General features: G+C 38.9%; 1 protein-coding gene and 1 long non-coding RNA gene across 3 annotated transcripts in view; one reads left to right on the top strand and one right to left on the bottom strand.

The window, feature by feature from the left end:
* The first annotated feature begins 641 nt into the window (after positions 1-641).
* rinl (Ras and Rab interactor-like) overlaps positions 642-12,810 on the top strand; it is a 42,703-nt gene continuing 30,534 nt past the window's right edge. The window contains exons 1-3 of one of the 2 annotated variants that reach the window (XM_062068624.1): positions 642-772; positions 848-1,063; positions 12,673-12,784. In XM_062068624.1, the coding sequence (XP_061924608.1) occupies positions 884-1,063; positions 12,673-12,784 (292 nt within the window). In that variant the 5' untranslated portion in view covers positions 642-772; positions 848-883. Of the gene's footprint in view, positions 773-847; positions 1,064-10,319; positions 10,407-12,672; positions 12,785-12,810 lie in introns of those variants that run through there. The other variant, XM_062068625.1, reaches the window with a different exon arrangement.
* Positions 12,158-12,810, bottom strand: part of LOC133663898 (uncharacterized) — a 31,811-nt gene continuing 31,158 nt past the window's right edge. Inside the window, exon 3 of the long non-coding RNA XR_009828429.1 lies at positions 12,158-12,727. This is a non-coding gene — a long non-coding RNA (uncharacterized LOC133663898). The remainder of the gene's footprint in view (positions 12,728-12,810) is intronic.

The raw sequence follows: 12,810 nt of genomic DNA, 5'->3' as shown, positions 1-12,810 counted from the left end.
GTTTTAACATAAAAATAGCCCTCTAGTCAGGAAATAATACCCACATAGTCACCTTTGAGATCTGTAAACTTGGAAGCTGTGTTCAGTCCCACCCTCTATTGCGTTGTACAAGATTAATATTAAAGCTAAACCAAATCTTGTCTTGGGCCACAGAAAGCCATAAGCCTCTGTGAAACTTCAATGTAATGCATCTTGTAGGCAATAAAGCCGGGCCTTCAAAATAAAAGCACATCGGTAAAATAACACGTTTGCACCACAGTGGACATTCAGGTTGTTCCCCATCACAATTTGACATATTTTTCTGGAAAATGTCCTTTTTTTTCTCCAAATACAAATGTTGACAGGTACAGTACTTTTAAGAATGAAATAATATAGTTTTATCAATGCAAATATATGCTAGTAACATAACAAAGGCTTTGAGATCATGCAACCGAAACTAGTGTCTCTATATGCATTGATGACGTATATTTGTTGCTGCCTCTAAAGAAAGACAATACAACAGGACTCATTTTGTATGTCATGCTGCAGGGCGAACCGCAGAGAGAGAAACCACAGGTGAACAGTTTGACTTTAAACTGCAAGCACGTTAAAAGGACAGACGCACCAAGTGACAGTTGTTCATTCGTTGCTTTCTTGGAAGATTTCTGACAACACCGTTAGCTTCCCATTTTTCAGTCTGTGCTGAAATAGATTGTGCCATGCAGAAAGGAAGGGAGGCTTGCATCACGTGGAGACGTTTGAGTATAGATGAAGTGAAATAGCCACAAAGCATGTAAGTACAACAAAAGATTACAGTTTGTGACACAATCGGATTTTTTTTGTCATTTCTCTGCTTGTGCACACACAGCATCAGGGGTGGCGCAAGGGTCGTTTGTAAAGCAACATGCACGTGTCCAGGGCGGATCCCTGTCCAGTTAACGGGACAGCAGCCATTCCAAGGAGGCGCAGCATGAGGAACATGTCTCTCCTGGAGCACCTGCGAGGCTGTCAGAGAGGCTGGTGCCCTGTGGCGCCCTGGGATAGAGCGAAGGCCCACTCTGCCCTCTGTGGGACGCCTGCTGGGGTGAGCTGCTATTGGTTTACACGAGAATGTATTTCTATTAATAGGGCTGTCAAACGATTAAAATATATATTGCGATTAATCACGGTTTGTTCATAGTTAACTCAAAATTAATTGCGATTAATTGCAAGTATAATTTTTCATCATTATTTAGGTGTATCTAGACCCGCCTTCCGCCCGATTGTAGCTGAGATAGGCTCCAGCACCCCCCGCGACCCCGAAGGGAATAAGCGGTAGAAAATGGATGGATGGATAGACCAGTGGTTCTTAACCTTGTTGGAGGTACCGAACCCCACCAGTTTCATATGCGCATTCACCGAACCCTTCTTTAGTGAAAAATATATATATACACTACCGTTCAAAAGTTTGGGGTCACATTTAAATATCCTTATTTTTGAAGGAAAAGCACCGTACTTTTCAATGAAGATAACTTTAAACTAGTCTTAACTTTAAAGAAATACACTCTATACATTGCTAATGTGGTAAATGACTATTCCAGCTGCAAATGTCTGGTTTTTGGTGCAATATCTACATAGGTGTATAGAGGCCCATTTCCAGCAACTATCACTCCAGTGTTCTAATGGTACAATGTGTTTGCTCATTGGCTCAGAAGGCTAATTGATGATTAGAAAACCCTTGTGCAATCATGTTCACACATCTGAAAACAGTTTAGCTCGTTACAGAAGCTACAAAACGGACCTTCCTTTGAGCAGATTGAGTTTCTGGAGCATCACATTTGTGGGGTCAATTAAACGCTCAAAATGGCCAGAAAAAGAGAACTTTCATCTGAAACTCGACAGTCTATTCTTGTTCTTAGAAATGAAGGCTATTCCACAAAATTGTTTGGGTAACCCCAAACTTTTGAACGGTAGTGTATATTTTTTTCAAATTCAAGAAAAAGTTGTATGTTTTTTTTACTGGTGCACAAAATGAACCGTGCATGTATATCACCTTGTTCAAAGAACAAAACCAACACAGTGCATGAACTCACAACAAATTACACACCTTACACACATTACCATGAATTGATTAACGTGGACCCCGACTTAAACAAGTTGAAAAACTTATTCGGCTGTTACCATTTAGTGGTCAATTGTAATGTTGTCTGTCTATCTGTGTTGGCCCTGCGATGAGGTGGCGACTTGTCCAGGGTGTACCCCGCCTTCCGCCCGATTGTAGTTGAGATAGGCTCCCGCGACCCCGAAGGGAATAAGCGGTAGAAAATGGATGGATGTACGGAATATGTACTGTACTGTGTAAACTGTACCGTGTATTCTCTTCCTTTGCAATCTGCTAGTAAAATTTTAAATCAATCAATCAAAAAACCTGCAAATCAGATGGAAAATTAGAGGGAACATTGTTTGGGGGTGTCCATAATACGCTGATAGGGAGAAGTTTTTATTTACACGATAAGTCGGATGTGTTTTTACCTCCGTGGCAGAGGCTCTGCCGAACCCCTGAGGCCGACTCACCGAACCCCTAGGGTTCGATCGAACCCAGATTAAGAACCACTGATCTAGACAGATCTTTTTCAAGTTTTAAATACCATGACTAAACATTAGTTTACTTTAATGAAATGTTTGTTTAAACATTATGCTTTTTTAAACAGCTCAACACAAAAATACATATACATGCTTTTAATGACTATAAAAAAGTGTTGTTGTCTTGCTAGATTTTGTATTTTGTAGGATTACAGAATTTGTATTGCTGCTGTAGAAGCGCTTGAATTTAGATTGATTGATTGATTTATTGATTGAGACTTTTATTAGTAGATTGCACAGTACAGTACATATTCCGTACAATTGACCACTAAATGGTAACACCCCAATAAGTTTTTCAACTTGTTTAAATCGGGGTCCACGTTAATCAATTCATGGTAGATGAGGAGCAACACAATATTTAGACAGCAGGTTCACGCATCAATTGTTATGATCATGCTTTGAATTTCAAAGGCGGTAATGTAATCTCTATCTCTTATATTGCTACCTAAAAAATGCTTCTGATATTCTGTACATTGCATGTTGTACAAGTTTATTGCATTCATATCTCTGCATGACAATGTTTTAACCTTCTCTATTTATTATCAAAATGTAATATTCAGCCTGCTAAAAAATTATGTAATTGCGAACTATCAATCAGAACTGGTTATAGAAGAATATACACTTTAGTTAAATCTGCCAGAAAACATTTATTTTGGTACAAGTATCACAGATTACATTACAAACATTTTTTACAAAGCATGATCCTAATGTAAGACCATTTTTCAGTTTGTTTTAGTAGTTTGACCGGATTTGACACATAGCATTATTATTGTGAAGCCGGAAGTGTGGGATTGGTTTGAGAAGAGGTGTCTTGACTCTAGACTTCCTCTCTACCGTCTGTTTTTCTGCTGAGCTTTTATTCCATCTTACTACAGTGGTTAGTGTAACAATCTACATTTTATGTTATCAATGCACTCAACCGTATTCAAAACATGGAAGTAAAGCTCTACCTCCCTTCCAGCATGCGTTCGCTCCGATGATGTCGTCTCACTGCCATCGAAGATAAATAGTCTTGTCCTGTCAGGAGAACGACTTGCCATGGCTTTTGACCTGAGATTTTCATAATGTCCCCATTTCTTTGTGCATTTCTGCTCGCAATTTTCGAGCTTGTGGCTCAACAGTAACTGAACGTTATTACGTTTTCTCACGCTAGGGAATAGACCGAGGTTCAAAAATGAGCATACTTGCCAACCCTCCCGAATTTTCCGGGAGACTCCCGAAGTTCAGCGCCTCTCCCGAAAACCTACCGGGACAAATATTCTCCCGAAAATTTCCCGATTTTCAGCCGGAGCTGGAGGCCACGTCCCCTCCAACTCCATGCGGACCTGAGTGAGGACAGCCTGTTTTCACGTCCGCTTTCCCACGATATAAACAGCGTGCCTGCCCAATCACGTTATTCCATACGAGGCGTCCGGCATACCGCCAATGAGCATTGTGCAGATGGAGAAGATCTTCTCGGCGTCCGTGTTGGCGCACACGTTGCCAAAGCTGATGCTGGTCAGGCTGCTGAGAGTGAAGTAGAGGGCGGCGATGTACGAGCTGCGCACCGAAGGGCCGCCGACCGTGTTGTTGACGTAGGGCATCTCCAGGCGTTTGCCCAGCTCATGGAGCCATCCTTGGGGAAGAGACGGGAGGACAACAGGGTGACAAGAACTAAATCATCCAGTCTAGAGATAAATTGTATTATTATGTTTATCTTACCTAAAAATAAATATATTTATTAATTTTTTTTTTTTAAACTAAATACATTTTTACTATATTTTGCTAAAAACATCAAAATTAATTGTATTTTTATTTGTATTTTTTCTGACTCCTTATTACATCCAGCCATAGAATTATACATTAAAATAAACATATTTGAAATAATTAATTTTAAATGATCATAATAATTCATTTAAAATGACCATATTTAATTATTAAAATAATTGCTTGTTTATCAACAACTTTAGCATTTTATTCATTACATTTTGAAGCCCTCAGAAGCCCAGGTATGTTATATTCCTTAAGATTTATTTATGCAAGAAGTATCAATTATCTAAACACAGTTTTGTTTGCATATTTTCAGGATGTATATATATATATATATATATATATATATATATATATATATATATATATATATATATATATATATATATATATATATATATATATATATATATGTATATATATATATATATATATATATATATATATATATATATATATATATATATATATATATATATATATATATATGAAATACTTGACTTGGTGAATTCTAGCTGTAAATATACTCCTCCCCTCTTAACCACGCCCCCCTCCCCCCCACCTCCCGAAATTGGAGGTCTCAAGGTTGGCAAGTATGAAAATGAGTCAGAACACATGCACGTTTCAAAAAATTATCGCAGTTGAAAGAATTTGTAGTCAACGCATTATCGTGTTAACTTTTACAGCCCTAATTTCTATTGATATTGTGACCTTAAAATACCAGTAAAGTGGAAAGGCAAGATGCCTCTATATTGAAGCTATCATCACATATATCTGATTTATGACACCTAAAGACTTCCAAAGTTTACAAATAAATAGATATGATTGAAGTAGTTTCAATCTCACAGAGATTCCCAAAGGGATTTAATTAAGATTAAAGATTAAAGTACCAATGATTGTCACACACACACTAGATGTGGTGAAATTTGTCCTCTGCATTTGACCCATCCCCTTGGGGAGCAGTGGGCAGCAGCTGCGCCGCGCCCGGGAATCATTTTGGTGATTTAACCCCCAACTCCAACCCTTGATGCTGAGTGCCAAGCAGGGAGGGAAACGGGTCCCGTTTTTATAGTCTTTGGTATGACTCGGCTGGGATTTGAACTCCAACCTACTGATCTCAGGTGAGGAAGCCAGTTATGTGATCGCGTGACGTTGCGCTAGAAAACAAAGATCCCTTCCCCATCAACAACAATGCTAATCAAGCAGACTTTGTGAGAGCCAACAACGATAACTTTGCGAAAAATTATGATACAGGACCTTATATTTTTGAACCCGAACACAAAGAGTTATGTGTTATAGGTTTTAGAAAGCAGAGTGCTGAACGGATGCAGCTTTATTGTGACACTAGCATCCGCAGCATTGCTAGTTGCTAAACATACAAACTAACAGTGATGGGCAAGCTACTTGGAAATTATAGTAAGCTAAGCTACAAGTTACTCTCAATCAAATGTAGCTCAGCTACAGTGGAAGCTATCCCTGAAGAATTGTAGCAAACTACACTACAAACTGCACAAAAGCAAAAGTAGCTTACTACATCAAAGCTACATTTAAACGGCATTTATATTTATGAGCCCACATTTATAATATCAATGTTAATGTAACTGAGAGTGTACAAATAAGGGTCCATTAATATTAACTATCTGTCATTTAGTTGGGGACAGCCGACATCCATTCTTTTTTTTGAGTCGTCAGCTTGAAGCGCCCCTCTGTCTCCGACTCCCTCGTCCTCATGTGACATGCGTGACTCTTATGATTTTGCTTACTATTTTCGATGGCCCGCCTTATTTTGCTTCTGATTGGCCAGTCCGTAATGTTTTGCCCTAACCTTAGCCAATTGTGACTCATCACACGAACACCAACCAATCATCATGGATTTTCTCCGTATGGATGGATGTTCTCATACATCCAGGTCATTGTATTTTCTCCATATTTTTTCGGCCTAGATTAGCAGTCCATTTTCTCTCTTTGTAGATTGCAGCTTTGATGTAAACTACCTAGCTACATGGGTCTAAGGCCATGTCTACACTAAGTCGTTTAACCCCTTAAACGAATAATTATTTAGCCTAAGCCCCGTTTCAGCCACAATAAACCAGCGTTTAAGGTCCCCCTCCTCGGACAAATTTTTACACGGGTAAGTCAGCTGTGCAATTCTTGAATCTCCGGCACTTAGCTTTGTATGGACTCATTGATCGTTTACAAAGTGAGTTCGGAGAGGAAGTGACGCCAGAAAGACCGCGCACCACACAGGAAGTGACGCCAGAAAGTCCGCGCCACACACAGGCACGGACATAACAAAGATGGAGGCGGATCATCCAGACATGCCCGTGTTTCTTCTTCTTGTACATAAATATAGCTCTTTTAAAATAACTTCACAGTCAAGTAAAGTCCTCTACTTGACTTTTTGGTTTTTTTCTCCGCTTATGCGTACTCGGTTGCGTTGCGCCGGCGGCCGGAGGGGTGCGGGGGTCTTAAACGGTGGCATTGTTGTGTGTGGACACGGGTAAGGTTAGTTGTGATTTACCCTGGATAACCTTATCCGGCTTAGTGTAAACGGGGCCTAAAAGTAGCTAAGTTACAGAAAAAGATACCATACTTGCCAACCTTGAGACCTCCGAATTCGGGAGATGGGGGGGAGGTGTTCCAATCATTTTGGAACTTGCAAGCGTATTTCTTCTTCTTACTCGTCATCGCCATGTCTCTTCTTCGTTATTCTGCTTCGTCTCCTTCTTGTTGCGTGTGCAGTCGTGCACTGAGCTCCAAAAGCCGTAGATGTTATCGTAGCGTTCCGGAAGAGTTAGTGCTGCAAGGGGTTCTGGGTATTTGTTCTGTTGTGTTTATGTTGTGTTACGGTGCGGATGTTCTCCCGAAATGTGTTTGTCATTCTTGTTTGGGGTGGGTTCACAGTGTGGCGCATATTTGTAACAGTGTTAAAGTTGTTTATACGGTCACCCTCAGTGTGACATGTATGGCTGTTGACCAAGTATTCACTTGTGTGTGTGTGTGTGTGTGCTTGAAATTAACGTTATCATTAAACCAGTTAAAAGATCATACAACGTGTCAGTGTTTCTTGACATCTTCGAGTAAAGACCATTGTTAAACCCGTCCAACGCTACATTATTATGTGACGCTGTTTATATGGAGGAAAAGCAGACGCCTGGACAGCATGCGGCTGTTAAGGGGTGAAGGTTTCAGGTGAGAGAGGACGCTAAAGGCAATGCCTTAAATATTGTTGTCCGGGTGGAAATCGGGAGAATGGTTGCCCCTGGGAGATTTTCGGGAGGGGCACTGAAATTCGGGAGTCTCCCGGGAAAATCGGGAGGGTTGGCAAGTATGAAAGCTACTCATTAAAAAAAAGTAGCCAAGCTACTGGAAAATGTAGTTAAGTTACATAGCACAGTTACATGTAGCTTGTTACTGCCCATCACTACAAACTAACCATATTAAACCATAAGAAAACAAACACTTACTGTAATATTTCCACTCCCGCTGGGATGCCGGCCGACGGGACGCTTACATAATCCTGTTTAGATGAAGATTCAATCACAATCCCCACAAAGGGTTAGGAAAAAGTTGCTGAAACAAGCGTCTTTTTGTGCCATCCTCGCCATCTCGGGGGATGTGAAAGTCGACCAGCCTGTCGGTCCATTGCCATATTTGTCTACTACCAGGTGAGAGATGCATGAATTATAATCTAGAATTTACTTTTAGCAAGTTTGAGACGAAGCAAAAGCAGCCGCCGGCTTATAGTGTGTCGACAGCAGCAGCGTAAGCTAGCATTAGCTCACAGCTATCACAGTCTGTATGCGTTGGCGCTTATAGTAACAAGATAACTCATATTTGGTTAAATTTCAGGTCATGACATGTGAGTAAGAGTATTGTTGGTGGTTTCTGGATGTTTTTAGAGAGAGTATAATGACCGCAACAGAGGACCCTCGATCTGTTGACTTAATTGTTAGCTATTTATTTACAATTTCGAATGCATAAAAAAGCCAAGCATATGTGTTCTTGTCTTATATAAGGACTATGAATGATAAACAGCACACCTCTTTCCAATTTTTTTCATATTTCCAGTGTGTCTGATCTGATAATATGGTCAGAGCGCAGAAGCGTTCCCATTGTAATGTCAATCTACAAAAATTACCGAAGGTGTTGGGAGCGGAATATTCAAAATTGCTGACTGAATTTGTGGAATTTTGTGACATTTTACAAAACCCAAAACCAGTGAATTTGGCACGTTGTGTAAATCCTAAATAAAACAGAATACAATGATTAGCAAATCCTTCTCAACTTATATTCAATTGAATAGACTTCAAAGACAAGATATTTAATGTTCGAACTGAGAAACTTAATTTTTTTTTTGCAAATAATCATTAACTTAGAATTTAACACGTTACAAAAAAGTTGGCACAGGGCATTTTTACCACTGTGTTACATGGCCTTTCATTTTAACAACACCCAGTAAACGTTTGGGAACTGGGGAGGTCAATTTTTGAAGCTTTTCAGGTGGAATTATTTCCCATTCTTGCTTGATGTACAGCTTAAGTTGTTCAACAGTCCGGTGTCTCCGTTGTGGTATTTTAGGCTTCATATTGTGGCACACATTTTCAATAGGAGACGGGTCTGGACTACAGGCAGGCCAGTCTAGTACCCACACTCTTTTACTAAGAAGCCACGCTGTTGTAACACGTGCAGAATGTGGCTTGGCATTGTCTTGCTGAAATAAGCAGGGGCGTCCTTGAAAAAGAAGTTGCTTGGATGGCACATATGTTGCTTCAAAACCTGTATGTACCTTTCAGCATTAATGGTGCCTTCACAGATGTGTAAGTTACCCATGCTTTGGGCACTTATACACCCCCATACCATCACAGATGCTGGCTTTTGAACGTTGTGCCTATAACAGTCCGGATGTTTCTTTTCCTCTTTGTTTCCGGAGGACACGACGTCCACAGTTTCCAAAAACAATTTGAAATGTGGACTCGTCAGACCACAGAACACTTTTCCACTTTGCATCTATTCATATTAGATGAGCTAGGGCCTAGTGAAGCCGGTGCCGTTTCTGGGTGTTGTTGATAAATGGCTTTCGCTTTGCATAGTAGAGTTTTAACTTGCACTTACAGATGTAGCGACCAACTGTAGTTACTGACAATGGTTTTCTGAAGTGTTTCTGAGCCCATGTGGTGATATCTTTTACACACTGATGTCGCTTTTTGATGCAGTACCGCATGAGGGATTGAAGGTCAAGGCTGGGATCTGCTTTTATACCCAATAATGGCAACCAACTGTTCCCAATTAACCTGTTCACCTGTGGGATGTTCCAAATAAATGTTTGATATGCATTCCTGAACTTTCTCAGTCTTTTTTGCCACTTGAGCCAGCTTTTTTGAAACATGTTGCAGGCATCAAATTCCAAAATAGCTAATATTTGCAAAAAATACCAAAGTTTTCCAGTTCGAATGTTAAGTATCTTGTCTTTGCAGTCTATTCGATTTAATATAGGTTGAAAACGTTTTGCAAATCATTGTATTCTGTTTTTATTTACGATTTACACAACGTGCCAACTTCACTGGTTTTGGGTTTTGTAGACGGTATTTTCACATACTTTGCAGATTGTAAATACAATTGGCTATGGTTTAATGGATACAATGAAACACAAATAAGCATATAAAAAGCAAATTGTTTTTTCCACTCTACAGGTACTTTAAAGGAGCAAAAATAAAAATATATATAAACATCTGTTCCGATACAATACAGTTCTAAACCACTACAAAAAACAATCAAAGAAGTGCATCTTGCTGCTTAAGTCCTAACTAGGTTATCTGTCCGTATTTCTTTCCAAAAAAATGCACTAGACAAATGCATTTTGTTGTGCTAAAGTAGATTTCTGCAACTGCACAAGCTACTACTATAAAAGGACATGCTGTTCTTTGACAAACAACTATAGTTCCTTTTTTCTGTTTGGCATCCAATGACAGAACATAAGTTGATTGCACAAGTAGTAGAATACAAGAGCAAAGCATTGACATATCACGCTGAGCGAGGATGTGAGGACCAACAAGGTAGAGTCTGCATTTATATTTGATTTTACAGCACGTTACTAACCCCAAATGCAAAGTGGTCGCAAGCATGAATGCATGTCTTACAGTGTGTAGTGTGGAAGGAAATACGGGAAGAGGCTGGCTTAGATCATGTTTAACCAATTTTTTTTTAGAAGGTATTTTTTCGCTATTCTGTTGAGTTCATGCAGTCAGTACGGAAACTGGATTCTCGTGAGCACAAAGCCACTTCCTGTTTAAGTGCAATTAAGGCCACGTGCAAAGTTGCAGTGACAAAAGCTAGTATTGATTAGGGGTGGGCAAAAAATATCAAAATGGCAACTGCAAATGAACGCAATGTTACAGCAGCCAAATTAGGAGCCTTTGTAACCCATTTTGAAATGTTAAATTTGTTATTTATTTGGCAAATAAAATGTGGTGATATAGATTTTAGGTTATGTGGCGCATCCTTAATTTTCATGTTTTTTACTCACCTCATGCCAGGGGTGTCCAAACTTTTTCCACTGAGGGCCGCACACTGAAAAATCAAAGCAAGCGGGGGCCAATTTGATGTTTTTTATTTTAAAAACCAATACAATATATGTTTAAAAAATATACATTTAGGCCTCCACTCAGGCTTGATCCTGGGGACACCAAAGGGTTTTGGTCAAAAAAATGTAAAAAATGTGTCATTATTCAGTATTATTATTATTATTATTAATAATATTATTCAAGGCTTAAATCTCTAGATAAACATTAGGTCTATCTGTCAATATAACATTTTCAAAATTTTAAGTTGTATGCTCTTTTTGTCAAAGAAAACCATTTTTTTTATAGAAAAAAAACAAAATATGCAATATTTTCAACCAATAACATTTTTAAGTGGAATATGTCATATTATATAATAATTGTAGCTTTAAAAAGGTCAATAAGTCATAACAACATTGATTTTTGAGCAATGACACAAAAAAAAAAAAATCACACTAAAATGATTGGGGATCCAAAAGGGTCCATCTCATTAAAGTGTTAAAAAATAAAACTTTTTTTTTTTTTTTACTGTTTACTTTTAACACAATAATCTCGAGATCAACTTCAGATCCATCCGTCAATTATAAGTTTTATTGTTGTTCATGTTTTTTGTTTGTTTGTTTTAGACCCTTATTTAAAAAAACAAAAAAACTTATGGCAAACACAAAATATGCAACAAAGTGGAATATTTAATGTGATGTAATTGGAGCCTTGAACAGGTCAATAATTCATAATGACATTGATTTTGATTCTTTCTTTTTTTTTTTTAAAGAAAGAAACAGCCTGCATGGCAGCTTTGTGTTATTAGAGTCAACATTGCAACATTTTCTTGCTAAATTTCACCTGTTTGCTCTTTTATACCACTTTTTATGTGTTGTATTTTTTTAATCGTATTTTTAGAATGTGCCGTGGGGCCGATAAAAAATTCCCTGCGGGCCGCAAATGGCCCCCGGGCCGCACTTTGGACACCCCTGCCTTATGCAAATCTGTCATTACATTATTCCTGCGGCCTTGTGGCCGACATTAATGGCTTATAATGAAGCCCGGGGATGGCAACAGGTTTTTTCAAGCCGTCATCTGTCATTATTACACCATTAATGTTTATCATTTCCTAGACTTGTGATAGGATGTCAATTCACTATAATAAACTATTGAGGTGATCAACAACAGCTAAAAAGAAAAACTAAGGTTAATGTAATATTTTATTATTACATATGAGCTATGATGGAATAAAAGCATTGTTTCTCACTTTTGCAGAAGCTATATGCAAATACAGATCCAGTCATATTTAAAAGGCATCTACAGTGAGCATGGCATGTCCATATACTGTATAATGCATGATGCCTCTCTTGGTGAACTGACAAGTGAGATATAATATTAAATATAAAAAACATCCCCTGGATGGATGTGAGGTCTCTGAGGCCCATTGAGAGGCTCAGACATGCTAATGGTTGAGAGCAACAAGTTGCGGTGGTTTAGTTTGTACTATGACCACTATTGACTTATTATTTATTCATTCAATTAAATGTGCAACTGACAGAAGACATTTCTAAATGAATTAACAGTTGCGTAGAAATGTGTAAAAAATGCATAAAAAGGAGTGAATGTTCCAGCAACGGTGTGACGTCATGGTTCACTTTCAAGATAGTTTCCAGGCTTCTTCTTTGTTTTGGTCATTGCTGTATTTTAGTGTTTCTCAGCAGGCTGCTGTCACGTATTTCCGTTTGAGGTACTGAGATGAGTCATTCTGTGTCTCCTCTAGAGTTTCATGGTCGTGCGGGATGGTTTGACATCTCTGCCCAGTTTGCTGTGCGTTTCTGCAGAAGGAGAGGATGAAGCGGTTCTTGATTATGATGTCACATGCACAGGCACAGGTATACAGCGGCGTCCCACTTGGGGG

The sequence above is a fragment of the Entelurus aequoreus genome, linkage group LG13 (genome assembly GCF_033978785.1).
Source record: "Entelurus aequoreus isolate RoL-2023_Sb linkage group LG13, RoL_Eaeq_v1.1, whole genome shotgun sequence".
NCBI classification, from domain to species: Eukaryota; Metazoa; Chordata; class Actinopteri; order Syngnathiformes; family Syngnathidae; genus Entelurus; species Entelurus aequoreus.
Note: the sequence above shows the minus strand (reverse complement) of the source record. Positions and strands in the feature narration are given on the sequence as shown.